Source organism: Caretta caretta, chromosome 25 (genome assembly GCF_965140235.1).
Source record: "Caretta caretta isolate rCarCar2 chromosome 25, rCarCar1.hap1, whole genome shotgun sequence".
Lineage (NCBI taxonomy): Eukaryota > Metazoa > Chordata > Testudines > Cheloniidae > Caretta > Caretta caretta.
In genome coordinates this window covers 18,742,220-18,770,202 of record NC_134230.1, presented here as the reverse complement: position 1 = coordinate 18,770,202, position 27,983 = coordinate 18,742,220, and the positions used below count along the sequence as shown (strand labels likewise).

Below are 27,983 nucleotides of genomic sequence, written 5' to 3'. Positions count from 1 at the left end.
GGACAGAGCCACACTGAGCGGGGATGAGGGTGGCTCTGCAAGGCCCCCCTCCACCCCAGCAGGTTCTTTCTCCTGCCATCCCATCCGTGCACCAGGGCTGGGGCGTCACCCTCCTTTCCTTCCAGTGCGCCAGGCATGGCTGTCGGTGGCCGACTCTGCTCTGTGCAGTTGTGCGCCTCTGGCAATGGGACAGTGCGTCCCTCGTGCCCCCTCCTCCGCAGCCTGCAAGGTCCCATCCCCCCACCCCCGGCTTGGCCAGGCGTGCTGCAGCTCTAACCCATGAGCTGTGGCTTGCAGCTTCTCTCCAGGCCAGGAAGCATCTGACCTCAGCCCCTCAGAGAAGAGATCTGTGAAGGGACGGGAGAGGCCCTGTGTGGAGGCAGGGGGAAGCAGAAAGAGGCTTTGCCTTTAAAAATAACCCCGGTATAAATCCCATAATAGCTCCTCAGAGCGAGGTGTGGTAGAGCCCGTGGGGGTGGGACGGGGCCCTCAGCTGCACTGGCGTGTGACACACTCAGCTCACCGGGCCCTCAGCTGGGTCACCCTGTGCCCAAACAATCCGCAGCTGCAGGGGCTTCTGGGCAAGCTCAGGAGTGCTGAGTCTTCCCCCCGAGCTCTTAGACCAGCAGACTGCACCTCTAGACCTCCAGCATCCGATGCAGTGAGCTGGAGCTCACGAAAGCTTCTGCTCCAATAAACTGGTTAGTCTCTAAGGTGCCACAAGTCCTCCTGTTCTTCTTGCGGCTACAGACCAACACGGCTGCTCCTCTGAAACCACCCCTAGACCCTGCACTGGTGCAGATGGTCTCTGGCGCCTCCCAGCGGCTGTGTGTGGAAGTGCAGGGCCACAATGGCAGCGTTTCCCACCCGCTTGGGGTGAAGGGCTGCCAGGGACTGTCAGCCCCAGGGTGTGGGGGCCAGAAGAGGCCCGGGCCCAGTGCAGGCCCTACCTGGCGCCAGGGATCTGCCCCCCGGCACTGAGCAAGTCTCGCCACCTGCCCTGACTCCAGCCCCAGAAGTTCAACGCTTTTCCGCAGGGCCAAGGTCCCTGTGCAGGGCCAGGCGCCACGGCGGAGCCAATACGATTCCACACCCCGCTCGCCCTCTCTCGGTGCGCCAGAGGGGGCTGCCCCACATGCTGACCATAGGAATGGGGCAGGGTGCTGATCTGAGCCCCTGGGGGGTCCTGGGCCGTAATGAATGAACGAATGGGGCCCCGCTCCCCAGCACCGAGCCTTGCCCTGTCAGTGCAGGACCTGCCCCAGTGTGGGAGGGGAGGCCCCTGTGGCCGTCCGGAGGGCAGTGTGGCTATTGACCCTGCAAGTGTCGTGGCTACAGTCTCTTTATTGAGCTTGGTACAGACAGCAAAAGCGGGCGGGTCCCCCACCCCAGGAATCCCCACGACACACCAGGGCCTGGCTGCCTTGAGCCCTGCTCTGGGCCCATCTCCCTCGATTCCTGGAGCCCCAGCGCTCCGGGTCCCTCCTTTCCAGTGAGGCCCCACTTCCTCTGGGAATCGGCTCTGTCCTGCCCATGTCCCTTTTGCCCTCCCTTGAGGGGTCCACTGAGCCCCCAAGCACTGCACAAGTGGCTGGATGCTCTGTGGGGTGGCCGTGTGCTGTCTCCCCTCCATAAGTGTCTCCCCCTGGCAGTTCCCAGGTGCACAGGAAACCCCATGGAGGCCGAATTGCTGGTGTTTGGGTCCCAGCAGGGGCTCAGCCAGCCTGGCGCAGAACCAGGCACTTTGGCAGGAGAAATGGGAACTATTTCTGGAGGAATTTGCAGACTGATGCAGGGGTAGGATCCCCCTCCCCTACCCCATGAGGAGCTCTCCCTCTGTAGAGGGAGGGGAAATTCCAGCCCTCTCCCACCCCCAGGGGAAACCTGAGCTGTCTGCATTCCCAGGGGGCTGAATTGGGTCATGGCTGCAGGGTAATACCCAGGGTGGGAAGCAATTGCCAGGGGATTTTGCTTTAATTGGGAACCCCAGCAGTCCCCTCCCTGGGGAGTGACACATGGTCACAGCTGCTGAACGTGGGACTGTGGCACCCAAGCCCCCCCACTGCCCGAGCCCGCTCCCCAGAGACAGCAGGGGCTGGGGTGCCTCCAGGCGGGCGGGTGGAGGGCTCATTTGTCCGGCATGATGTACACCTCCTCGCCGTCATTGGGTGCGGGGACGCTGCTGCTGTACAGCTGCTGGGTGTTGGCGTAAATGGGCTGGTCTCCGTGGCAGGTGTCGCTCTCCATGTAACACTCCTCGTCCACCAGCTGCTGGACTCTGCGACAGGCAGTGGAGAGGGCCCTGCGTTACCCTCCCGGTGTGGGGAGCGGCTCAGGAGCTAGTGGGCTCGGGCCTCTGCCACCTGCTCCTGCACTTAGCGCCTGGGGACAGCCAGTGCACCAGGGCAGTGCCAGCCGCAAAGGCTCCACCGCAGGGTCTGAATCCCCCCTGGGCTGGCTCCATTGACGGGGGTTAAGTGGAGAGAACTGGGCCGACGCGCGTTTATACTGCAGTGTCTGAGCGGTGCGCAACCTGCCACTGCCCCGGCGAGGCAGGGCCATGCCAGTAGCTCAGGGGGAGCTGGGGTGACATGCCCTAGGGCCTGCGGGGGGCTGTGGCAGAGCCCAGGTCTCCTGGCTAGCGCCCGGACCGGCCTTCCGCTCCATGTCAACGCTGCCCCAGCATGCATGGGAGGGAACGGATGGGGCCCCAGCTCCTGGAGAAGTGGCAGCCCTGGGGCCACGGCTCCTAGCACAGGAGAGTGTCACTCCCGTGCCTGGAGTCTGGTCACAAGCTTCTGGTCTTTTTATCCCGGAAACTGACTTTGTCGCAAGAATTTCTCTGTGGCAAATCCAGACAGCAGCTGCGGGGGCAGGGGTAGGTTTGTGGGATGTGGAATGACATGTGACTGGGGCGGGGGGGGGGGGGGGGGGATGGGATGGAGCGCCGTAATAGGGACTGAGGGGCAGGGACTGACTCACCCATCATGCCCTGAGGGTCACGAGCGAGGTGTTGTTCTCAAACCACCTCCCCAAACTTCCCATATTTGTTAATTTCATCGGAGGCTCTGTTTCACCATCCCGGGTTTCAGCAAAGCAGTGGGGTTAACCCCTCCCCTGCCAGTCAGGCCGAATCCCCTGGCCTCGCGGATTTGCCAAGGCAGTGCTGCCCCGGGGGCGGGGGGGGGGGGAGGGGAGGAATTAGCCAAGACGTTGCTTAAAACCCTCCTCGGCTCAGATAAAACATCTCGGGTGAGACCAGAACCCAGCCTCAGCCTGCTGCAGCCCCAGACACATCCAGGTGGCTCACCCGGCTCTCGACATCTGGCACGTTTCACCCGGACGCTGGGTGGTGCCTCCTTGGGTTCCCAGAGTGTTTAAAGGGTTAATAGCCATCCAGTGGAGGCTCTGTTTCTAAGGTGCTCTCTGGACTGAGCCCATGAGCCCAACCAGCCAGATGTGGCTCTTACCTTAAATAACCCAAACTGATTGATGAGCCCTTGGAGAGGAAGGCAGGTGGCTACCCCCTCGCTCACTCTATCTATCTATCTATCTATCCATACACACCCAGCAATCTATCTATGCATCCATCTATCCATCCCCAGACTACATTACATCCCTCTATCTATCATTGCATTTTCCCCCTGCATGCAGCCTCCCAGGTTGCCTGCCCCGAGGGAAGGGGACCTAGGGCCCCGGGGATGCTGAGTCGGTGCTCACCTGTACTGCGGTCCCTTTCTCTCCAGACACTCGTATTGCCCTCCTGGCTGGGAGTAGCCAATGAAGACGTTCTCATAGTTGCTGGCCTGGCCGGGGCCCGGCTCTGCGTTGCGGCTGATGTAGCGTGGCTGGCCGCGGGCCACGGATGCGGTGGATTCCCGCTTGCTGTGGATGGCAGAGGCCTGTCTCTTCCTCCTGAGCAGGAGCAAGGCCACAGCCAGGCCCCCCGCCAGCAGCAGCCCGGCCAGCACTGAGCTGGTGAGGGCCACGCAGAGCAGCGCGCACAGGGGCTGGCATTCCTGCCTGTAGAAGGCGGTGACGTTGACGGGTCCCTCCTGCGCTGAGTGGCAATGGCAGGCGGGCTCCGTGCTGTTGGTGGGGCTGCTGCCCATGCAGTGGCTGAGGACGCTCGCCACCACGTCGCACTCGCAGTCGAGGACCAGGTGCAGCAGGCTGGAGGCGTTCTTGAAGAACTCAGTGGGCAGCCCCCGCAGCTGGTTGTGCTGCAGGTAAAGCTTCTTGAGAGTGCGCGCCTGGGAGAGGAAATCCGGGGGAAGGGTCTGCAGGCGGTTAAAGGACAGATCCAGCATCTTGACCGACCCCCCCAGCCGGGCGGAGCCATTGATTTCCCTGATGCCATGGTTGCTGAAGTTCAGACCTGTCAAAGTGTTGCTACTGAATTCCAGCCAGTCCAGGACCTCGCAGGAGCTTGAATTTGGAGACCCCAAGCAATGCGCCCAGCCGGACGGCACACTGCGCAGGAGGAGCAGGGCTGCCAGGAGTGCCAGCATCTTCCTAGCTGGGAAGCAGGACACAAGCAGGCTGTAAATGGGGGGCGTCGCAGCAGCGCAGAGGTGCGGGAGGCGAACCCCCCTTCGGTCCTATCTGCTCCACGCCCCAGGCAGGGCTGCTCCGTGCAGGCTCCCCCGCTGGCCAGAGGACGCTGTGAGGCCTCCTGGTGCATTATGCCCCAGGCCAGGCAGCACTAGCCCCTGCATGCTCATTATGCAAAGGAGGTGGCGGGAGGGAACAGGAGGGGTGGGGAGAAGTGGGGACTGCTCCCCTGTAGCGCTCTGGGTGCCCCCAGGAGCCCTGGCTCCCCTCGCCCCAGCCACGGGCTGTAGTCGCACTGGTCTACTGGGCTGTGGAGTTCCGCTTGGAGTGGGCGCCTGGCTGAAAAGTAGAGCTGGGGAAGCAGCTGCTCTGCAGAGTCACATGCCCTGGCTTTGTGGGGAGAGGAGGGAGGTGGGGGCGGAGAGCAGAGCTGAAGATGGTCGGGGCAAATGGGGCTAGAGACACGGCCTGAGCACGGGGAGCCGTGCAGGGCGGGGGGGGGTGGGGGTCCGCACTCTGGCTTGGCCTCGGCCCCATCCCTAGGCCCCGTTTTCTCTAGTGGACGACCATGCTGGGCAGAGGGGCAGCTGTTTTGCAGGGCTGGGGGTTGAGCGCCAGCCCTTTAGCTCAGCAGGACTCTCTGCAGACTGCCAGCCCTGGGGGCGCTTGGCGGAGGAGCCCGCGCCCGCAGGGTTACTGCTGCCCCCATGGCCCAGTCGTGGGTGTCTCCTAGGTGTTCACCGCTCAGGCCATTTGCAGGGAAGGGCCCAGCCGCGCCGCTGCCTCTGCTCTTCAGCACCACTGGCAGGGCCCCCCGTGCCAGCCTCTTGCAAGCTCCGGCTGAGGGGCGAGGATGGGGCCGCCTGGCCCTGCCCTACCGCGACAGGCTGAGGGCTTGTGGCCAACGGGCACTCCGCTCCCCAGAGGTCCTTCACACCTCCCCACGTAGAGGTGAGCCCGGGCACCCCGCGCTGCTCGGTGGCACAGGGCAAGAGGCACCTGCCCACTGGCTCTGTCCCCATCCTGCCCCATGGAGCCCTGCCCCATACCTGAGCTGTCGCCTGCCTCCCGCCCTCCGCTGCGTCTGCTCCTCTGCCTGTGCAACGCAGCAGCTGGACAGAAGAGAAACAGGCAGTTCCTCTCTTGCTGGCCCGAGGCTGTCACAGTGTGGGGGAGGGACGCGCTGTGGTGTAGCTAGAGAGCCAGGAGCGGGTTTGGGGAGCAGGAGGGGAGCCCTGCCCTCACCGGGCCATCCCGCGCTGTGTGCTGGCTCTGGGCTCCTCCCTTCTCTGCCACTCTCCCTTTGCTTTCGTTTTTCAGTCTGGCATCCCTCTGCGCGGGGTGCTGCCAAGTGAGGGGCATCTGCAGGGCCCAGGGGGATGCTTCATGGCCCCCGGGCAGGGCAAGGCCATGCCGTCCCGGGGCATCACAGCCTGGCCACAGGGCCAGGACAATGGAGATTGGAGCAGCCCCATCAAGGAGGGCTAGCTGGGGAGAGTCCCTGTTGGGGTGGGAGTACTGGGGGGCTCCCTCCCTCTGGAGGGAGGCCCCGCTGGGTAACATCACAGACCCTGCAGGACAACAAGGGGGAGGCTGGGCCTTTCGGCACCGCTGCGGGGTTACCCCAGCACTAGCCCAGGTGTGAAGGGCCTGCACAGAGGTGGAGAGGGCCCGAGCGTGGGCACTGCTGCCAGCCTGCAGGCGTGGCATGGAGCTCCCTTCCGCTGCCCCCAGGGAAGGGGGCCGGGCACCCGGGCTTGCAGGGTGTAGTACCCTGCCCCACCAGTTCCTGATGCCCAAGACGGAGCATGGCCCCTGCCTAGCCCACGGCCGCTGACTCTGCACCCTGGGCACAGGAAGGAAATGGGCCTTCCTCTGCTCCGATGTCACAACAGGCAAACCCCACCCCCAAGCAGGAGCAGATGCTGAGCCCAGGTTGGGTCTGAGGGCGCCCAGGAGTTGGTGAGGGGGAGGCGGGGGGCTTGGACCAAAGGGCTCAGGAGCCCCATGGGCCAGTGCACCCCCTTCCCCTGTGGCCCTCTCTTCCGGCCACAAACACCTGCCTTTGACCCTCCCTTGCACCATCTCACTGCAGACTCCGCCACCCCGCCCAGCTCCTCCCCGACCCCCCTCTCCCTGGGTGCTGTATGCCATGCCGGGCAAGGCCCAGTGCCCTGGAGAGCAGCCTCCCTTGGACTGTTGTAGGGATACACGGCCCCCTCTCCTAGCAGCCCCCACCGTGGGCACCACACACCTGACCCCTCCCAACCATGGGCCCAGACTCCTGCTGCCTCTGCAGGGCCAGTGCGAGATGCTCCAGAGCAGGCGTCAAGTGGTCCCCGAGCACCTGGCCTAGCTGGCCAGCAGGGCCAGCGTGGCCTGGCAGGGGCCGGAAGGGGCATGTCGCAGATCTCAGCCCTGCAGCCTCCGGCCTGGCTTGTCCCCTTCGTCGCGCCTTGCCAAGAGCCACACCCAGCATAGCCTACCCAAGCAAACCTGACTCCGGCTAGCCCAGGTAACCAGAGCAGGGCCGGTGAGCCAGGCGTGTCCCCAGGGACCCTGCTGGGCTAACCTGTCTTTGCTGCTGTTGTGCCCGGGCTAGCGAGACTCAAGCTCACTGGGGCAGGCTATGCTCCGCTCTGGCCCTGGAGACAGCCCCTTTGTCACTGATGCCAGACCCATCTGGAGTCTTCAGCCCGGCATCTCCTGTCTTGCAAGTCCCAAAGAGCCCCTGGCTCCCCTCCCCCACTCTAGCCAGTGTCTGACTCAGGCTTCACAGTGAATTGGGGAAGCAGGGCCAGGTGAAGCAAAGGCAGTTACAGTAAATGCAACATGCAGGGGAAAGCGCTGAAATCCCCCAGGGCTGCTGCCCGCAGGTGAGCTAGGTGCTCCCCTCTGCGCTCCAGGGGCAGGTTCGGCTCCCTGCTCCAAGCACGAAGCAAAGGGTCATGGAAACACGCCGTGCATTGGCTGCTTCCTTCAGCTGGCTCCAGCCTGGCTTCCAAGTGCACGCGGCTCTAGGGACTCGCTCACCCCCATGGCTGGCACCAGGTCTGTGCAGAGTGCCAGTGAGCCATGCTTTCCCGGCGCAGGCCCCACAGGGAGACAGGGCCATTAAGGCCAGAAGGGACCATCATGATCAGCTAGTCTGACCTGCTAAACATCACGGGCCCCAGAACCACACACCCCCACTCCCGAAAAAGACCCCTAACCTCCGGCTGAGCCACTGACATCCTCAAATCATGGTTTAAAGACTTCAAGTTAGAGCGAATCCACCACTGACACTAGTTTAAACCTGCAAGTGACCCGTGCCCCATGCCACAGAGGAAGGCGAACCCCCCCAAGGTCCCTGCCAGTCTGACCTGGGGGAAATTCTTTCTCGACCCCAGATATGGCAATCGGTTGGACCCTCAGCATGTGGGCGAGACCCGCCAGCCAGACACCTGGGAGAGAATTCGCTGTAGTAACTCAGAGCAGGGGCAGTGAGTTATATGGGCCCATGGTGCCCGGGCTCCAGCAAATTCAGGGCCCAGGGGGCCCAGCTCCGCCAATGTTCGGGGCCAGGTCTCCTCCCTGGCCCCGCCTGCCGCCCCCATGTGTCTCCTCCCCCAAGCATCCCTGCCTGCCCTGGGCAGCTCCGCACTGCACTCCCTCACCGGCCACGGCTGCTGCACCTGCGGAGGGAGGAGGGGAGGAGGCACATGGCAGTGTACCCCCTTGGCCCCCCCGGCGGGCAACTCCGCGTTGACTCTGGGGGGAGCCTTATCCTGGCTGAACCTCCTGAACAGCAACCAGGGGGGACTCAGGTGAGTGGGGTGCCAGGGGGGCTGGGAAGGGGGCCGCCGTCCCCTCCCCCAGAGCTCACTGGTGCCGGCAGGGAGAGGGCTGAGGGGGAGTCCTCCTCTCTGGCCCCCAGCCCCAGGGCAACCTGCCTGCTGCACCCCAAACTCCTCATCCCCGGCCCAGCCCCATGCCCTGCACCCCAACCCTCTATCCCAGCCCAGAGCTTGCATCCAGCACCCAACCCCCCTCCTGCACCCCCTCCCCCTGTCTCAGCCCAGAGCCTGCACCCAGCAGCCAAACTCTATCCTAGAGCCCACACCCCTCCCACACCCAAACTCTCTCCCAGAGCCGTAGGCAGGTGGTGGGGGGAGGGGACAACTTGGACCCATTCTGGGCACCACCAAAAATTATAGAACCCTGCCACCCCTGACTCAGAGCCCTCCCCATCTAGTGCCCATCTCCGGCCATTGGAGACATTCGCAGCCAGCTGTCAGGGCTCGGCTGCACCCCCTCACACGATGCCTCGCGCCGCACAGTGCTTGGCTGGGCACTTTTATTTCCATCTGAGGGGCCGGCGGAGTCAAGGGCTCGCCGAGGACTCACTGAGGAGTGAGCTGGGGAGGCAGAAGTGGGCAGGAGGCCTGGGCGTTCCTGCTGCCAGTAAAGGGGAAGCTGTTGCCGTGAGGAAGGAGGGTCGGTCGGGGCACTGAGGGGAAATCCCAGGATTGGCCATATGCTGACTCCTTAATGAGTGACGTCAGTGTGAGCCACGAGCTCTGTGCCCACTGGCAGAGAGTGGGGGGGGGCATAAGGCTGGCAGGGATCCCTGGGGTCCGGGACAGACAGACTCGTTCACGGCATAATGGCCCATCAGGTGGCTAAGGAAAGCCAGCATCACGCTGGTCAGCAGACTCTCTGCGGAGTTACCTGGGTGGTTCTGGCTCTGCACTGCCACCTGTCCTCTCTCGCTCTGTGTGGGAAGGCAGGTCACCAAAAGGTGGTCGCACACTTTGGGGTGGGGGTGCTTATCTCTCTGCCTGGTCGGGTGTAACCTGAGTCTTGTAGGTTCACCATGGACCCCCGTTTACTGGCGAAGCACGGTGCTAGTCAGTAGCTTGCGGGGGCTGCTGGAAAAAGCAAATCCAGGTGGGGATGGATTGGCTGGGGTGAAGACAGTGACCATGCAAAGCTGCAGCTGGCGAGTCGGCAACCCCCCCGGTTAGCCTTTGCCCGGGGGAGACAGGCTGCAGCAGGCCTGGGCTCCTGAAAGGCAGGGCTCCACCATCCTGCTGAGACGGCCTTGGGGTACACAGCCCCTTCTGGGCCAAGAGGCAGCTTGGTAGCTGAGTTTCGGCACCGGGTGATTTCCTGGGTCACCCTTTGTGTCCAATGGTTCCGGGGCTACTGCCGCATTCTTCGCTAACGAGCTGGAGCCGGGCTTTCCTGACGAGGGAATCCAGGTGCTTGGTGTTCCCGTGGAGCTGCGTGCGACAGGGTGACCGGGAACCTGCAGCGTCCCTTCCCTTTGGGCCACTCTGGGCGTGGCAGGTGGGTCGAGGGACACGGGGGCTGGCATGTGCCTAGCGCTGCCTACGCAGTAAGAGGGGAGAGCTCAGGGGGCGGAGGACGTGGGGACAGCCCAGGCTCTCTCACTCGAAGGGCAGGTGCCCCACAGCCGAGAGCTGTGCTAAAGCTTCCCCTACAACTGGGGCTTTAGCTTCAGGGACCCAAGGGGCAGGGCGGGATGTCGTTCACTGGCGGAGGGAGGGGGCAGGGCCTCACGCATACCACATTCAGCTGAGCGGGTAGCTGAGCGGGAGGGGCCCCTAAGGGCCCCAGATCCATGTGCCCAAAGATTCAGGGCACCTTGGCTGGGGAAGTGCCTGTCCTGGGACACTGGGCCTGGTTCTCAAAGCCCCACGGCTCCCTCCCGCTACAGCCAGTGAGGGGCAGGGGGGGAGAACTCAGCACCTTGCAGCAGCTGGCCCTGCTAGTGTGAGCACAGAGACATGCCCATGAGCATCCTGTGTCCTGGGGCTCCAACAGAACAGCCCCCCGCTTCACCCTGCCCCACTTCAGAGTCAGCTCGGGCAGGCAGGGTTGGCGGCACGGCTCCATGGGGCCCTCTGTGACGAAGCAGGACTGTTCTTAATGTTTCCTCTGAATAGTGTGGGGGTGCCTCAGTTTCCCCTAGGCAGTTCTTAAGTATCTAGGGGGTGGGTGTGACGAAGTGGGACTGTTCTTAATGTTTCCTCTGAATAGTGTGGGGGTGCCTCAGTTTCCCCTAGGCAGTTCTTAAGTATCTAGGGGGTGGGGTAAGTGTGTATGATCATTGCAGAGCCCTAGAGGGCAGGTGTGTGCAGGAGTCTGGACACAGAGAATGGCCAACACCCTGTTTCCTGGCAACTGATGGCCTGGGCCCTTCCCCCCTGCAAGGTGAGAGCTGAAGGGTTGGAGAACAAAGGAATCAGGTGACCACCTGGCCCGGGAAAGGAACAAAGCCCAGAGGAGGAGGGGCTGGAGGGGGTTTTCAGTTTTGGGGCTGGCTGGGACATGGAGTGAAGTGCAGACGTGGTTGTCTGGCTCACTGCCCCCCAGAATGGACCCAGCTGAGGGGTCCCGTTCTCTGCACCTGCAAGCTCTGTTTTAGACCATGTTCCTGTCGTCTAATAAACCTTCTGTTTTACTGGCTGGCTGAGAGTCACGTCTGACTGCGAAGTTGGGGTGCAGGACCCTCTGGCTTCCCCAGGAGCCCCGCCTGAGCGGACTCGCTGTGGGAAGCGCACGGAGGGGCAGAGGATGCTGAATGCTCCGAGGTCAGACCCAGGAAGGTGGAACCTGTGTGAGCTGCGTGTCCTGAAGACAGGCTGCTCACAGAAAGGCGACTGCCCCAGAGTCCTGACTGACTTCATGGGGAGCAGTTCCAGAGCATCGCCCAGGGACTCCGTGACAACTGGTGGCAGCGGTGGGATGTACTGCACCCCGTGGATGGCGCTTCCTGCAGTAAGTGACTGGGGAGCAGTAACACGAAGGGGGATTGCCGAGGACCAGGCCTGCTGAAGGCTCAGAGAGGATCGGTTTCGGGGGGCGGTTAACCCCTAGGAGTGTGTGACCATAGAGAAGGACTTTTGCAGTAACAGGGTTCCCCTGGGGACTGCAGCGAGCAGTCTCAGGGGCGGAGGAGTCTGCAGCTCGACCCTGGCAAAGAGGTGGTGACCTCGAGAAGGGCTGGCACACTAGGGGTTCTCCCTGGAAACCGTGGGGAGCTGAGAACACACGGGCCTGTGAGTCCACAACAACTTGGGAGAGCGGAGTGATGGCCTGTCCCCGTCTCCTTAAGAAGGACAGTGTAACCCTGTGCAAAAAGAGAGGGTTGAGCGTTGGAAAGTTCACCAAAGCAGAGTTAATCGTGCAGCTGGAGGAGGATGACCGCTCTAAGGAACTGATTCCTGACCCCAAATGGGGCTATAGCAGGATCTGGGAGCAGCTGGAGCGGGAGCCAGGCATCGCCAAGACTCCTGTCCCCGACCAGACGGGGGTCTTCACGATCGGGTTCCCCATCGGGGGATCGAGACGGACGGGATTGGAGCTGAGTCTGAGAGAGCAAGAGGACTGTGGGAGACAGCGAGAGCCCGAGAAAGAGCTGCAGAAGCAGCAGCAGCATGAACTGGCGGTGGGGGAGCGGAGAGGCCCAGGGGACCTCCCCGGGGTGAGTGGGGATAGATCCCGGGGGGCCAGTTCCGCAGGGAACCTCGAGACTAAATTGCTGCCCCTGGTTAAGGAGGGGGGGGGTGTGGATGCCCACCTCACTGCCTTTGAGCAGGCTGACGATTTGAACCAGGGGGACCCTGCGGAAAAGCCCCGGTGTTTAGCTCCCTTGCTGGGTCCCAAGGCCATAGACTCCGTCAGCCAGATGGTTGGGGATGTGGACAGGCTCCCACTCCTGACCCCAACCTATATGTCTGTGTGGAGTTTCCTGGGGCCAGGCCCCTCGGACCTCCAGTGGGAGCAGAAGGTGATGGTCAATGGGGAGACATTCTTGGGGTGGCCAAAGGGCATGGGCTGCATAAACCTTCCCACATGCGGCCTGCGAGTGCTATCGACCACCCCTGACCTAAGGGAGGGTGTGAAAATGGAAGGGCCTGGTGTAACTCCTACCAAGGAATGGGAGAGATGCTGGGGCATCCATGGGAACGTTGGTGGCTTCGAACTTCCCCAGGTCACCGGCTAAAGTGACCCCGCTCAGTTCGATCTCGAAGGGGGGAGAGATGTGACGAAGTGGGACTGTTCTTAATGTTTCCTCTGAATAGTGTGGGGGTGCCTCAGTTTCCCCTAGGCAGTTCTTAAGTATCTAGGGGGTGGGGTAAGTGTGTATGATCATTGCAGAGCCCTAGAGGGCAGGTGTGTGCAGGAGTCTGGACACAGAGAATGGCCAACACCCTGTTTCCTGGCAACTGATGGCCTGGGCCCTTCCCCCCTGCAAGGTGAGAGCTGAAGGGTTGGAGAACAAAGGAATCAGGTGACCTCCTGGCCCGGGAAAGGAACAAAGCCCAGAGGAGGAGGGGCTGGAGGGGGTTTTCAGTTTTGGGGCTGGCTGGGACATGGAGTGAAGTGCAGACGTGGTTGTCTGGCTCACTGCCCCCCAGAATGGACCCAGCTGAGGGGTCCCGTTCTCTGCACCTGCAAGCTCTGTTTTAGACCATGTTCCTGTCGTCTAATAAACCTTCTGTTTTACTGGCTGGCTGAGAGTCACGTCTGACTGCGAAGTTGGGGTGCAGGACCCTCTGGCTTCCCCAGGAGCCCCGCCTGAGCGGACTCGCTGTGGGAAGCGCACGGAGGGGCAGAGGATGCTGAATGCTCCGAGGTCAGACCCAGGAAGGTGGAACCTGTGTGAGCTGCGTGTCCTGAAGACAGGCTGCTCACAGAAAGGCGACTGCCCCAGAGTCCTGACTGGCTTCATGGGGAGCAGTTCCAGAGCATCGCCCAGGGACTCCGTGACAGTGGGATACGGGTGTATGGTCCTTGCAGAGCCCTAGAGGGCAGGTGTGTGCAGGGGTCTGGACACAGAGAATGGCCGACACCCTGTTTCCTGGCAACTGATGGCCTGGGCCCTTCCCCCCTGCAAGGTGAGAGCTACAGGGTTGGAGAACAAAGGAATCCGGTGACCTCCTGGCCTGGGAAAGGGACAAAGCCCAGAGGAGGAGGGGCTGGGGAGAGTTTCAGTTTGGGGCTGGCTGGGGACAGGGAGTAAAGTGCAGACGTGGTTGTCTGGCTCACTGCCCCCCAGAATGGACCCAGCTGAGGGGTCCTGTTCTCTGCACCTGCAAGCTCTGTGTTAGACCATGTTCCTGTCGGCTAATAAACCTCTGTTTTACTGGCTGGCTGAGAGTCCCGTCTGACTCTGGAGTTGGGGGGCAGGACCCTCTGGCTTCCCCAGGACCCCGCCTGAGCAGACTGGCTGTGGGAAGCGCCCGGAGGGGCAGAGGATGCTGAATGCACCGAGGTCAGACCCAGGAAGGTGGAAGCCGGGTGAGCTGTGTGTCCTGCAGACAGGCTGCTCCCAGAGAGGAGACTTCCCCAGAGTCCTGCCTGGCTTCGTAGGGAGCAGTTCCAGAGCATCGCCCGGGGACTCTGTGACACCCTCCCAGCCCCGACCCACTCGGCCACGCAGTGTCTGCGGGTAGCCCTGCTCCTGCCCTCTGAGCTCACCACCAGCCAACACAGGGAGGGAGCGACAGTGCCCTGACTCCAGAGCCACCTGCCTGGTCCCCCCTGGACTCTGAGCCCTGCTGGGGAGGGGGCTCAGCGGGGGCTGTGCTGGGGCTGTGCTCTGGCCTGACGCCAGGGGTGAGGGACCCTTTCACTGGTTTGAATCCTCGTCAAGGTCTCACATCATGGGGCACCCCTACTGGAAAAGGGGCTGGGGGCAGGCTCCTCACTTCACCACGCTTCTAGGGGGACAGAGGCGCACCGAGGGCTGGGACCCACACTGATGCACCGAGTCCTGGCAGATGCCCAGAGCCCACTGGGAAATTGGACAGGTCCTGGGGCGTTGGTGGGTCCACAGGCAGCAAACCCCGTCCCCTGGCTGCACTGCCCAGGGGGATCTCACAGTGGCTCAATCTGGTCACGCTGGGGGCTGCCCCACCCGGCAGCTCTAGACAGCCCTTAACTCTGAGCTCCCTTCGGAGCTGGGCCCAACCCGCTGCCCTCCATGGGGGAGCCGCAGGGCCAGGCCCACGCGTGGGTGTTCGACTGACATCTGCAGGGGAGCTGGGGAACCACAGCACCTGTCAGGGCCCTGGGAGTGGAACTGAAGTGGGGAGGGAGACAGAGACAGCGCTGCAGAGCAGAAAGCTCCCCCCCAGCTGGGGGGCAGGCCAGAGAGCTGCACAGAGGGGCAGGGAGGGGGGGGCGCAACCGTCGGGGTTTCTCTAGTCTCCTCTTTAGGCCCTTGTCCCTTGCGAGGAACAGCCCCTCCTGGAGAGCGAGTGACAGAGCAGGGCTCAGTGTGGTGAGCCCAGGGATGTGGGTGTGTGTTCCTGACACTCACAGTGTGTGTGTGTGTGTGTGTGTGTGACAGAGTGTGGGGGAGTCAGGGCCCTGCACCCCTCTTCCTGGGATTCACCATGACCCTCAGCCAGCCAGTAAAACAGAAGGTTTATTGGACAATAGGAACACAGTCTCAAACAGAGCTTGTGGGTACAACCAGGACCCCTCAGTCGAGTCCTTCTGGGGGGCAGGGAGCTCAGACCCCAGCCCTGGGGTTCCCTGCGTTCCTCCACCCAGCACCAAACTGAAACTAAAACCCCCCCAGCAGGCTCTCTCCTGCAGCCTCTGTCCAGTTTCCCAGGCAGAGGTGTTACCTCCCCTCTCCCCGGCTCAGGTTACAGGCTCTCAGGTCTCCCATCCCCAATGAAACCCCCCTGCCACATCCCCAGGTCAGCACTCCCCCCTCCCTGTGGCGTCACAGTGTGCACTCCTGACACGCACCGTGTGTGTGTGTGTGTGAGACAGCCGCTTCTCTTTTTTTAATGGTGCTGGCTGTGGAGGCCACAGGCCAGGGCAGATGCAGGGGTGCAGGGGGCTGGCTGGGGATTTCCCACATGCACATCTCCTGCCTGGTGTCACATTTCACAAGCCGGTTTGCAGCTTCCTGACCCCAGGTTGCTGGTCACGCAATGGGCTGGTCCTAGGGTTTGGAGAAGGGCCTGATTCCAAACCACTGACTGCGGCCGGCAACACGTGTAGGCATGAACTTAGCCGCAGGTCTCTAACCATCGGAGGAGTGATGTGACGATGTGACTCAGCAGGGAGGGGGGAGTGTTGACCTGGGAATGTGCCCTGGGGATGGGAGACCTGAGAGCCTGTCACCTGAGCCAGGAGGGGGAGGGGGAGGTAACACCTCTGCCCAGGAATGTGAACAGAGGCTGCAGCAGGGAACCTGCTGGGTGGGTTTAGTTGGCAGTTTGGAGGCTGGGGAGAGGAACACAGGGAACCCCAGGGCTGGGGTCTAAGCTCCCTGCTCCCCCAGAAGGACGTGATTGAGGGGTCCGGGTTGTACCCACAAGCTCTGTTGTGGACTGTGTTCCTGTTGTCCAATAAACCTTCTGTTTTACTGGCTGGCTGAGAGTCTCAGTGGATCCCAGGAAGAGGGGTGCAGGGCCTGGACTCCCCCACACTCCGTGACAACTGGTGGCAGCGGTGGGATGTACTGCACCCCGTGAACGGCGCTTCCTGCAGTAAGTGACTGGGGAACAGTAAAACGAAGGGGGATTGACGGGGACCAGGCGTGCTGAAGATTCAGAGAGAGACGGTTTCGGGGGGCGGTTAACCCCTGGGAATGTGTGACCAGAGAGAAAGACTTTTGCAGTAACAGGGTCCCCCGGGGGATTGCAGCGAGCGGTCCCAGGGGCGGAGGAGTCTGCAGCTCGACCCTGGCAAAGAGGTGGTGACCTCAAGAAGGACTGGCACACTAAGGGCTTTTCCTGGAAACCGTGGGAAGCTGCCCGGCCTGCGAGTGGCCAGCAGGGAGATGTACGCTAAACGCCTTAAGAGTGACCTGGTGGAGCTGTGCAGGCAGAGGGGGCTGCGCATCCGGAGGTCCACCAAGGAACAACTGATCGCCCAGTTGGAGGAGAGGGATCGCTTGGATGACCCGATCCCTGTCCCTGAGGGGAGCCGCCCGGCAGACGCAGCGTGGGCCCCGGGGCCTGACCGGGCTGGGAGGGGTCAGACTGCTGCCGAGGACATCCCGAGACCCTTCCTACCTATGCCTGGGGGAGGGGTTGGGGGAAGCCCAGCGAATACCGAGGGCACCCTGACCCCAGCACCCAGCAGGGGATCCTCCCGGCGGAGCTCCCCATCCCTGGAGCGGAGGCGGCTGGAATGGGAGAGGGAGATGAAAATGAGGGAGCTGGAGGATCATGAAAAACAACGTCAACATGAGGAGAAACAACGTCAACATGAGCAGGAGGAGAAGGAGAGGGAACGTCAGGAGAAGGAGAAACAAAGACAGCATGAACTGGAGCTGGCCAGGCTGAGGAGCAGTGGGGCCCCGGCTGTGGTGAGTGAGGGGGGACCCAAGACTGCAAGGAACTTTGATAAGTGCTTCCTGGCCCAGCGGAAGGAGGGAGAGGACATAGATAGCTTCCTGACGGCCTTTGAGAATGCCTGCGAGATGCACAGGGTTGACCCTGCAGACAGGCTCCAGTTCCTCACCCCCTTACTGGACCCCAAAGCCGTGGAGGTGTACAGCCGGATGACAGGGCCGGAGGCAGGGGACTATGAACTGTTCAAACAGGCCCTGCTCCGTGAGTTTGGGCTGACCCCCGAGATGTACCGGAGAAGGTTCCGGAGTCAGCGTAAAACGCCTGAGGTCACCTACCTACAACTGGTCAACCGAATGCAGGGATATGCCCGCAAGTGGACAGCTGGAGCCCGAGCTAAAGAGGACCTACTGGACCTAATTGTACTGGAGCAACTGTATGAACAGTGCCCTTCCGACCTGAGGCTGTGGTTGGTGGACAAAAAGCTCGAGACCCCCAGCACGCAGGGCAGCTGGCCGACGAGTTTGTGAACAGTCGGTCAGGGGGTAGCCGGGAGGAGTCCCAAAAGAACAGGCCCCCCCCGATGCAGAGAGAGAGTCACCAGGGGGCCTCCCAGCGGGGAAATAGGGAGAACCCCCTCCCAAGGGGAACGCCTGGCGTCGGGCCCCGACCAACGTGACCTGAGCTGCTATCACTGTGGCCAGAGAGGCCACGTACGGTCCCAGTGCCCTGGGCTCAGGGACAAACTGAGCAGACCCAACCTACCCAGGGTTAACTGGGTAGGGACTCAGCTGGACGAGGGGCAGACGACCCAGGCAAGGGGGGCTGCCAGTTTACCACCTGCTCAGGAGGGAAGAGTACCCCAGGCCAGCTCCGGCAGAGGGCTGGAGGCTCTGGACTCAGGGTGCTCAGTTTACAGGGTGGGCGCGGGGCTGTCCCTCCGGAGAGAGTGCCTTGTTCCCCTGGAGGTGGATGGGAGGAAGGTCAATGGATACTGGGATACGGGCGCGGAGGTGACGCTGGCCCGGCCCGAGGTGGTGGCCCCAGATCGGGTGGTGCCCAACACCTACCTGACCCTGACAGGGGTGGGCGGGACCCCATTTAAGGTGCCCATGGCAAGGGTACACCTGAAATGGGGGGCCAAGGAGGGCCCCAAGGATGTGGGGGTACACCACCATTTGCCCACTGAAGTTTTGATGGGGGGAGACCTAGAGGACTGGCCAAGCAAGCCCCAGACCGCCCTGGTTGTGACCCGTAGCCAGAGCCGGCGAGGGCCACTGCTCCCTGACCTCGGGGAGGGTACCGCACCGGAGGCACGGGACCCTACCCTGGTGGGAAGGGAGGGCCGAGGGGCACGGCTCAGAGAGGCTGAGGCCTCAGACCTGGCCACTGAGGGGGAACCGGTCCCCATCCCTTCCCCAGCTGCTGAGTTCCAGGCCGAGTTGAGGAAAGATCCCTCCTTGCGGAAGCTCAGGCACCTGGCCAACCTCGGTGTGGTACGGACCATGAGGAGAGGCTGCCAGGAGAGGTTCCTGTGGGAGAAGGGGTTCCTATACCGAGAATGGGCTCCCACAAGGGAAGTAGAGTCCTGTGGGATCAGGAGGCAGCTGGTGGTCCCCCAGAAGTATCGCCGCAAGCTCCTGTACCTGGCCCATGACATCCCCCTCGCAGGGCACCAGGGAATCCGGCGCACCCGGCAGAGGTCGCTACAGAACTTTTACTGGCCCGGGGTCTTTACCATGGTCCGGCAGTATTGCCGATCCTGTGACCCCTGTCAGAGGGTGGGGAAGGCCCGGGACAAGGGGAAAGCGGCTTTGAGACCTTTGCCCATCATAGAGGAGCCTTTCCAGAAGGTGGCCATGGACATCGTGGGGCCTCTCAGCAGGACGACCAGGTCTGGGAAGAAATACATTCTGGTCGTGGTAGATTTTGCCACCTGCTACCCCGAGGCAGTGCCCTTAGCTTCCATTGAAGCAGACACCGTGGCAGACGCGCTCCTGACCATTTTCAGCCGAGTGGGGTTCCCCAAGGAAGTCTTGACAGACCAAGGGTCCAACTTCATGTCGGCCCTGCTCCGGTGCTTGTGGGAGAAATGTGGGGTCCGGCACGACTGGGCCTCAGCTTATCACCCCCAGTCCAATGGGCTGGTGGAGAGGTTTAATGGGACGCTAAAGATGATGCTGAAAACCTTTATGAACCAGCACCCGCAGGATTGGGACAAGTACTTGCCTCACCTGCTGTTCGCGTACAGGGAGGTGCCCCAGGAGTCTACCGGATTTTCGCCTTTCGAACTGTTATATGGAAGGAGGGTGAGGGGGCCCCCTGGACCTGATGAGAGAGGAGTGGGAGGGGAAGGCCACTCCCGATGGAGAGTCAGTGGTGGAGTATGTCCTGATCTTCCGAGAGAGACTTGCTGAACTCATGGGCCTGGCCAGGGAGAATCTGGCCAGAGCCCAGAAGAAGCAGAAGGTCTGGTATGACCGCACGGCAAGGGCCCGTGCCTACGCCACCGGGGATCCGGTGATGGTTCTCATCCCAGTGAGAAAGAACAAACTACAGGCCGCCTGGGAGGGCCCTTTCAAGGTCGTCAAGCAGCTCAATGAGGTAAACTATGTGGTGGAGCTGTCGAACCGGGCGCACCACCGCCGGGTGTACCATGTGAATATGATGAAGCCATATTATGCCAGGGGGAATGTGGTGTTGGCCGTGTGTGGACAGTGGGAAGAGCAGGGAGATGACCCTTTAGTAGATCTATTCCCTGGGACCAGAGCTGGTTCCCCCCTGGAGACAATTCCCCTCTCGGATCAGCTAACCCCTGCCCAGCAAGCTGAGGTCAGGGGGGTGCTGCATCCGTACCGACAGCTGTTTTCCAACCAGCCTGGACGCACTAATCTGACTGTCCACCGGGTGCAGACCGGGTCGCACCCGCCGATAAGATGCTCCCCCTTCCGAGTCACAGGGAAAACTGCTCAGGACCTGGAAAGAGAGGTCCGGGACATGCTGGCTTTGGGGGTGATCCAGCCATCGGCCAGCCCTTGGGCCTCGCCGGTGGTGCTGGTCCCCAAAAAGGACGGGTCGGTCCGGTTCTGTGTGGACTATCGGAAGCTCAATGCCATCACTGTATCTGATGCCTACCCCATGCCCAGGCCGGACGAGCTCCTAGACAAGCTGGGAGGAGCTCGGTACCTCACCACCATGGACCTTACAAAGGGCTACTGGCAAGTGCCGCTGGATGCAGATGCCCGACTGAAATCGGCCTTTATCACCCCTCTGGGGCTCTACGAGTTCCTGACCCTGCCTGTCGGCCTCAAGGGAGCGCTGGCCACCTTCCAGCGCCTAGTGGACCAGCTCCTGAGGGGGATGGAGAGTTTTGCCGTGGCGTATATTGATGACATCTGTGTCTTTAGCCAGACCTGGGAGGACCACGTGTCCCAGGTTAGACAAGTGCTGGACCGACTCCAGGGGGCTGGGCTGACTGTAAAAGCGGAGAAGTGCAAGGTGGGGATGGCTGAAGTATCTTACCTGGGCCATCGGGTGGGGAGCGGCCGCCTAAAGCCGGAACCAGCCAAGGTGGAGGTGATCAGAGACTGGCCCGCTCCCCACACCAAAAAGCAGGTCCAAGCCTTTATTGGGATGGCAGGATACTACCGAAGATTTGTGCCCCACTTTAGCGCCATAGCCACCCCCATCACTGAGCTATGCAAGAAGGGGAAGCCAGACAAGGTGGTCTGGACCAAGCAGTGCCAGGAGGCTTTCCGGGCGCTGAAGGAGGCTCTGGTCAGTGGCCCAGTTCTGGCAAACCCAGACTTTGACAAGCCCTTTGTGGTGTTCACCGACGCCTCCGACATGGGACTGGGGGCGGTGTTAATGCAGGAGGATGAAAAGGGGGAGAGACACCCCATCGTGTACCTGAGCAAGAAGTTGCTACCCCGGGAGCAACACTACGTGGCCATCAAGAAGGAGTGCCTGGCCATGGTGTGGGCCCTCAAGAAACTAGAGCCCTATCTCTTCGGGCGACACTTCACCGTCTACACCGACCACTCTCCCCTGACCTGGCTGCACCAGATGAAAGGAGCCAACGCCAAACTCCTGAGGTGGAGCCTGCTCCTGCAGGATTACGACATGGACGTGGTCCACGTGAAGGGAAATGCCAACCTGATAGCGGATGCGCTGTCCCGGAGAGGGGGCCCCGAACTTCCCCAGGTCACTGGTCACAGTGACCCCGCTCAGTTCAGTCTCGAAGGGGGGAGAGATGTGAGGATGTGACTCAGCAGGGAGGGGGGAGTGTTGACCTGGGAATGTGCCCTGGGGAGGGGAGACCTGAGAGCCTGTCACCTGAGCCAGGAGGGGGAGGGGGAGGTAACACCTCTGCCCAGGAATGTGAACAGAGGCTGCAGCAGGGAACCTGCTGGGTGGGTTTAGTTGGCAGTTTGGAGGCTGGGGAGAGGAACACAGGGAACCCCAGGGCTGGGGTCTAAGCTCCCTGCTCCCCCAGAAGGACGTGATTGAGGGGTCCGGGTTGTACCCACAAGCTCTGTTGTGGACTGTGTTCCTGTTATCCAATAAACCTTCTGTTTTACTGGCTGGCTGAGAGTCTCAGTGGATCCCAGGAAGAGGGGTGCAGGGCCTGGACTCCCCCACACTCCGTGACAAGTGAAGCTCTGGAACAGCTTCCCCAGGGCAGCTGTCTGGGCAAAAAAAAACAAACTGGCTTCAAGCCTGAGCTTGGAAAGTTTATGGTGGGGACGCTCTGATGAGACTGCCTGGGTCACCTGGGTCAGGCATGGCCAGCTGGCTGGAGGAGCGGCCAGGTGCCAACCCCTGGACTGACATGCCATACTCGGTCCCGTAACAAGAGGGCAGCAAAGCCACACCATGGGCCTTGGCCCTGGGAGACTCTGCGGATTGTCTCTGGCTGCAGCAATCACCCCTGGGAGCTAATTCAATCTTGCAATAGCTGGGTCCTGCCAGTGCCTCCCTGCCTCTTTGGGGAGACAGCCCTGGGGCTGGCTGTGGCCTCCAGTGGCAGGGGAGTTTCACCTTCACCAGCGAGTCAGGGCCACTGGTGTCAGGAGCTGTACCCACTCGCCAGCCCCTGAGGGCACCTCCCTGGCAAGCGGGCAGCTGGAGGCCAGGGGACGGGGCATCTTCCTTATCTGCCCCAGGAAGCAGATATGGGCTTGGAGCTGCCATTCTGTCAGCCCTGCTGGCTGGCAGGGAAGCCAAGCAGCTGCTTTGCTGGCAGTGCTGAGAGCGGTGCTGGGAGCCAACTGCTGTGTGCAGTGGCGGGGAGGGGTACAACTCCAGCCGCAGCCAGCCCAGTGTGGGGTGCCCCCCCCTTGGGGCTGGGTAGAGAGAGCCCCTTGGCAAGCTGCCTGAGAGTGGCAGGATCATTGGTGCAGGTGTGGGCAGGGGCTGATTCTCCCCGGGGCCCCCAGCCCAGGGCGGCTCCCTGCTCTCCCTAAACCCCTTTTCTCTGCAAAGCAGCAGCCGCGTCCCAAAATAGCTCTGCAGCTCACAGCCTTTACCCTGGGGCCTTACCAGAGCCCACTGCCGCCGCAGGCCTCGGGCAGCGCAGCGGGTGTGTTCTGGCACCGCGTGGCCGGGAAGGGGCGTGGGTAAGGGGGAGTGGAGGCAGAGGTGGGTGGTGTGAAGCCCAGCAAGCCGGGGGAGACAGAGCATGGGTTATGGAAAGGAGGCAACTGGGCGAGTGTGCGCTCTGCCCAGGCACAGGGCGGGGGGGGGGGGGGGCGGCAGGGGTACAGCCAGGGCCCTGCCCTTAGGGGTGCCTGCCTTCCAACAGTGACGGCACTTGGTGCAGCCAGGAACCGTCAGGAAAAAGATAGATCATAAAATAGAAAATACCATAAAGCTGCTGTATAAATCCCTGGTGCACCCCCACCTTGTCCACTGCAGGTAGCTCTGGTCTCTCCAGCTCCAGAAAGGGTGTGTTAGCCTTGGGAAAGGGGCAGAGCAGGGCAGGGAAAATGGAACAGCTTCCAGATGAGGCGAGATTAAAAAGAGTGGGACAGCTCGTCTTGGAGACGAGACACGAAGGGGGGATGTGACAGTCTGTACAATGGGGTACGCTGTGGAGAAAGTGAACAGGGAAATGTCATTTTCTTCTTCCCATAACCCGAGCACCAGGGGTCACCCCATGACATGACCAGGCAGCAGGTTTCACACAAACACAAGGCAGCGCACCGTCACCCTGTGGGACTCATTGCCGGGGGATGTTGTGAAGGCCAAAATATAACCAGGTTAAAAAAAGAGCGCGAGAAGTTCCTGGCGGCTAGGTCCAGCCATGGCTATCAGCCCAGATCCTCAGGAACATCACCTCACGCTGTGGGTGGCCCTAACCTCTGACTGCGGAAGGGGCGCTGGCCGACCAGGGATGGGTCATTCAGTAATTGCCCTGTCCTGTTCGTTCCCTCTGAAGCAGCTGGCACTGGCCTCTGGCAGAGACTGGGCTAGCAAAGCCATTAGTCTGGCCCGGTGTGGCCATTCCTGTGACACTGAGCTGGGTCTCACTGCAGTTTTCGGGGGGAGCAAGTCTTGGGGGTGGGCGCTCGATCCACCGTGATCCAATAACAAAACACCAAGCCAGGTTCCTGGTGTGGCAAGGGGAGCCCGGTGGATGAGGGCTGCTGGCCTGGGGAGGAAACGCAGCCAGGATGCGCACCAGTGGCTTGGGCCTGTGGCCAGCAGAGGCCAGCCTCAATCCAGGGAGTCTCGCAGCAGGAAATAGGGGCTCCCTCCCCAGCTGCTCCGGATCCAGGATTCCCAGGAGCCGCCTCCATGGAGGATCCATCAAGCTCCAACTCAGCACCGGCTCAGTGCTGTCTCTGATCCACCCCTCTGGGCCAGCTGCATGGACTTGCCCTGCCTCCAGGAGCTTAATGCACCAGCCGCTGCCCAGTGAGCACAGTGCCAGGGGCTCAGCCTTGCAGGGGGACAAAGACCCCAGTGGCTCTGAGCAGTTGACAGGGCTGGAGCAGGGGCTTTACTGGGTTGTTTGCCATTTCCCAACCTCCCAGGTGAGGACTAGACCCCAAGTCTCACCCTGGGGCCTGGGCAAAGGGTATGGCACTTGCTGAGCCTGCTCCGGCGAGCTGGCCCTAGCCCCCAGCCTGACCTCCCCTCCCTGCAGGCTCCGCTCTCCAGGGAGTAGCTGGTCCAGCCCACAGCAAACTTCCTAATCCGGAGGAGCCAGAGACTGGCTCCAGCCCTGATGCAGGAGGTTTGATTCCCCCCACCCACAGTGGGGTGCATAGGCTCCTGCTGCCCACGGGGCCCTGTGCAGGCCCAGAGCTCTCCACACTGTGGGCAGCTAGCTCCGCAGAGACCCCTGGGTCAAGTCCTCCCTGGGCCAGGCCAGTGGCTGTATCCAGGACTGATTGGCATATTTCCCCCCCTCCTTCCCCCTGTTCCATGGTCCAAGAGGGGGACTTGGCAGCAAGCCCCAACATTACCCAGGGGTGAGGCAAAAGCGGAGGATGCCAGCGTGCCTAGCGCCCTCCCTCAGGGGTCTGGCAGCGGGGGGCGGGCTGGGAAGGGTCCCTTGGGGCATCAGGGACGGGATGACACATGGGCACAGGCAGGGAAATACTGGAGGGGCGGCACTGTCTCCTTCGCAGGGGGAAGGTGCCATGGTCTCATCCCAGTGGCTTCCCCTCCCTCCTTTATCTCCAGCAAAGGGCTCACCGCTCTGCAGCCGCTGCTCCCCCTCCCTGCCACGGGGCGCTGGGCAGGCAGCTGGTTGTGAGCCCCCACCGGCATGGCAGAGGCCGCTCTCCACGCTCAATCCTTTGCCCTCCACTGGCAGCCAGAGCTCTGGCTCAGACAGATCCGCTGCGCTGGAGCCTGGAGAGCGACAGGGACATTTTGATGGGTTACCATGGCGACATCCTCCCCCTCGGCACTGGGATGAGATTGGCCAGCAGACGCCAGACCCCGGAGCAGAGCTGAGCTGCTCTTCACCAGCCCCAGCATGAGGCGGGCGCGAGGCGTGGCAGGCAAGCTGGACACTGCCGTTGGCCCTGCTTTGCAGCGTGTGCCATGGGGATGGCACAGCCAGGCAGGGCAGTGGGGGACCAGAGATGTGCAGACATCCTGGCTTCCTCAGCAGCTGGGCAGGCACCGGAGTTGGCAAAGGGGGACCAGAGTAATGGGTGTGTTGGCATCATGTCTGTCATAAATGCCCACATAACCAGTGTGATGCTGGCACACCCGGTGCCAGCTCATGCCAAGGTGCCCGTGCCTCGGACCACTGACAGAGGCAGAGCTGGACTCATTCTGGCGCGCCTGGGGTCAGTGGCATTAGCCTGGGTAGCAGGGCTCAGAATGGGTTTGGCTGCACTACGTGCATGGAGCTGCTGCTGGCCGTTAAGCTCACTTCCAACACCTGTGGTGACTGCAAGGTGAGCCCCAGCATTTGCATTGTGAGTCTTTGTACCCGTGTACCTCACCAGACAGGAGCGAGTCATTGCTTAGTGCGAAGTGCTGGGGTCCCGTCCCGCCCCACCCACATTGCAGCTGACACCACAGGGACTAGAGTGAAGTGTTAAAGAGGACAAAAGACTTTGTTGTTTACTTTCCCTCTCCCTGCCTCAAGCAGAGTGAAATGGATTCCTCCCAGTGGCTGAGTTTGCAGCTCAAAGTGGAAGGGGGGGAAGGGTGTAACAAGGAGGAACTGTATCTCTCTGCTGCTCAGACTGGGGACCAAGGGTGCTAGGTGTAAGCAAGGGCTCCCCAGCTGCATTAGCCTGGGTTAGTCCCAAAGGACATATAGAGCTTGCTGATTCCTAAGGTTAAGATTTTGTCACAGTTGTTTTTAGTAACAGTCATGGACAGGTCAGGGGCCCTAAACAAAAATTCACAGGAGCCTGTGACCAGGTGGCGGGGCTGACAGCTGCGGGTCTCCCACTGCCCGCAGTGGCTCAGAGCTCTAGGCCCACCGCACCCACGGCGGATCAGAGCTGTGGGGCCCACGCTTCCTGTGCCAGCTGACAAGGTGCTGCCTTGCCGCCCCAGGGCATGGGGCTGAAGCTGAGGTGGAAAATGTCACGGAGGTCTCTGAAAGTCACAGAACCTGCGGCCTCCGTGACAAAATCTGATCTTACCACAGAAGCTGCTGTTACTGTTTGAAACTTAAGCTTGGAACTCATTCTTTTGGGTGATGTATGTACTCCTGCTTTAAATATGTAAATGACTCTTGTTGCCTTTCCCTAGTTAATAAATCTGCTACAATGTTTATTCTAGGATTGGCTACAAGCCCCTGTCTTTGGTGTGAGATCTAAGGTGCAAGCGACCTGGGGTAAGTGACTGCTCTTTGGGGCTGGGAGTAACCTGAATGTTGCTGTGATCCTTGGTGTAAGGGGCCATCTATCACAAAGGCAGCTTGCCTGAGTGGTGTTAGAGATCAGAGTACCCAAGGGCACTGCCTGGCTCCTGGGTTAGGCTGGGCTAATGCCTGAGGGGTTCACACTTGGTAATTGGTTGGTGAAATCGAGGTGCAGAACTCACCCCCAGTTTGGGATTTGTGCCCTGGTTCGTATCAGTCCAAGCTGAAGTTAGAACTCATGCTCCGTGGTCACGGCCAGCCAGCTTGGCAGCCAGTGTGCACACACGCACGGTGCCTGCACAAAGACACACGTAGGATATGGACGCACACTCCCACATGCACAAAATGAGCACAGTGTATGCACACATACCCCATGTCACGGAGTCCCCGGGCGATGCTCTGGAACTGCTCCACATGAAGCCAGTCAGGACTCTGGGGCAGTCGCCTTTCTGTGAGCAGCCTGTCTGCAGGACACACAGCTCACCCGGCTTCCACCTTCCTGGGTCTGACCTCGGAGCATTCAGCATCCTCTGCCCCTCCGTGCGCTTCCCACAGCCAGTCCGCTCAGGCGGGGTGTTGGGGAAGCCAGAGGGTCCTGCCCCCCAACTCCGCAGTCAGACGTGACTCTCAGCCAGCCGGTAAAACAGAAGGTTTATTAGATGACAGGAACATGGTCTAAAACAGAGCTTGCAGGTGCAGAGAACCGGACCCCTCAGCTGAGTCCATTTTGAGGGGCAGTGAGCCGGACAACCACGTCTGCCCTTCACTCCAGGTCTCCAGCCAGCCCCCAAACTGAAACTCCCTCCAGCCCCTCCTCCTCTGGGCTTTGTTCCTTTCCCGGGCCAGGAGGTCACCGGATTCCTTTGTTCTCCAACCCTTTAGCTCTCACCTTGCAGGGGGGAAGGGCCCAGGCCATCAGGTGCCAGGAAACGGGGTGTCGGCCATTCTCTGCGTCCAGACCCCTGCACACACCTGCCCTCTAGGGCTCTGCAATGATCATACACCCTTACCCCACCCCCTAGATACTTAAGAACTGCATAGGGGAAACTGAGGCACCCCCACACTATTCAGAGGAAACATTAAGAACAGTCCCACTTGGTCACACCCCACACGTACACACAATGCACACACAACACACTCAGTGCACGCACCCCCCCACAGTGCACACACAACTCCCACACACATGCACTCCCCACCTACACATACAATATACGTGCCCAGTGCATGCACACCCCCGCCCCACATACACACACAGTATATGGATGCACACTCAGACATGCACATGAGCACAATCCATGCACACATACCCCACATGAACAATATACACACACAAAACATAGAATGCATGTGCACACACAAACTCTGCGTGCACACACAGATGCTCATGCACACAACAACACACTGCACATACACACTGGAGCGCCTTGAGGCTGGGAGCTGGTTCCCTGACTAGCTGCCTGCTTGCTCCTGCAGGATCTGCCTGGCTCTGCTTTGCCCCGGCTCACTGACGTCAGCCCCTGGGGCACAGGGAGGCCGTGTGCTGCTGACGCTTGGCTCGTGCTGCTGAAGGGCCGCTCCATGTTTGGCACAGAGAGCGCCTGAGAAATCCTGGAGTGACTGGCCACGGCGCGCTGGCTAATCCCTGCCAATCCTCATGGAGCCGAGCCGACTCCATGGGGCAGACACAGAGGCTTAACTCTGCAGCCCTGAGCGTGCAATGCCCCAGCGCTGCAGCCACCTTGGAAATCAGCCCC

At 61.4% G+C, this 27,983-nt stretch overlaps 2 protein-coding genes across 2 annotated transcripts in view; one reads left to right on the top strand and one right to left on the bottom strand.

Annotated features, from left to right (window-relative positions):
- Positions 1-27,983, top strand: part of UBA52 (ubiquitin A-52 residue ribosomal protein fusion product 1) — a 375,240-nt gene that overhangs the window by 128,190 nt on the left and 219,067 nt on the right. The window lies entirely within an intron of this gene.
- LOC125626960 (leucine-rich repeat-containing protein 25) lies at positions 1,327-26,787 on the bottom strand. The gene is made up of 4 exons (XM_048830537.2): positions 26,600-26,787; positions 24,591-24,749; positions 3,721-4,519; positions 1,327-2,278 (listed from the first exon to the last, which is right to left on the bottom strand). The coding sequence occupies exons 1-4, from the start codon at positions 26,754-26,756 to the stop codon at positions 2,128-2,130; spliced, it is 1,266 nt and encodes a 421-aa protein (XP_048686494.2). The 5' UTR covers positions 26,757-26,787; the 3' UTR covers positions 1,327-2,127.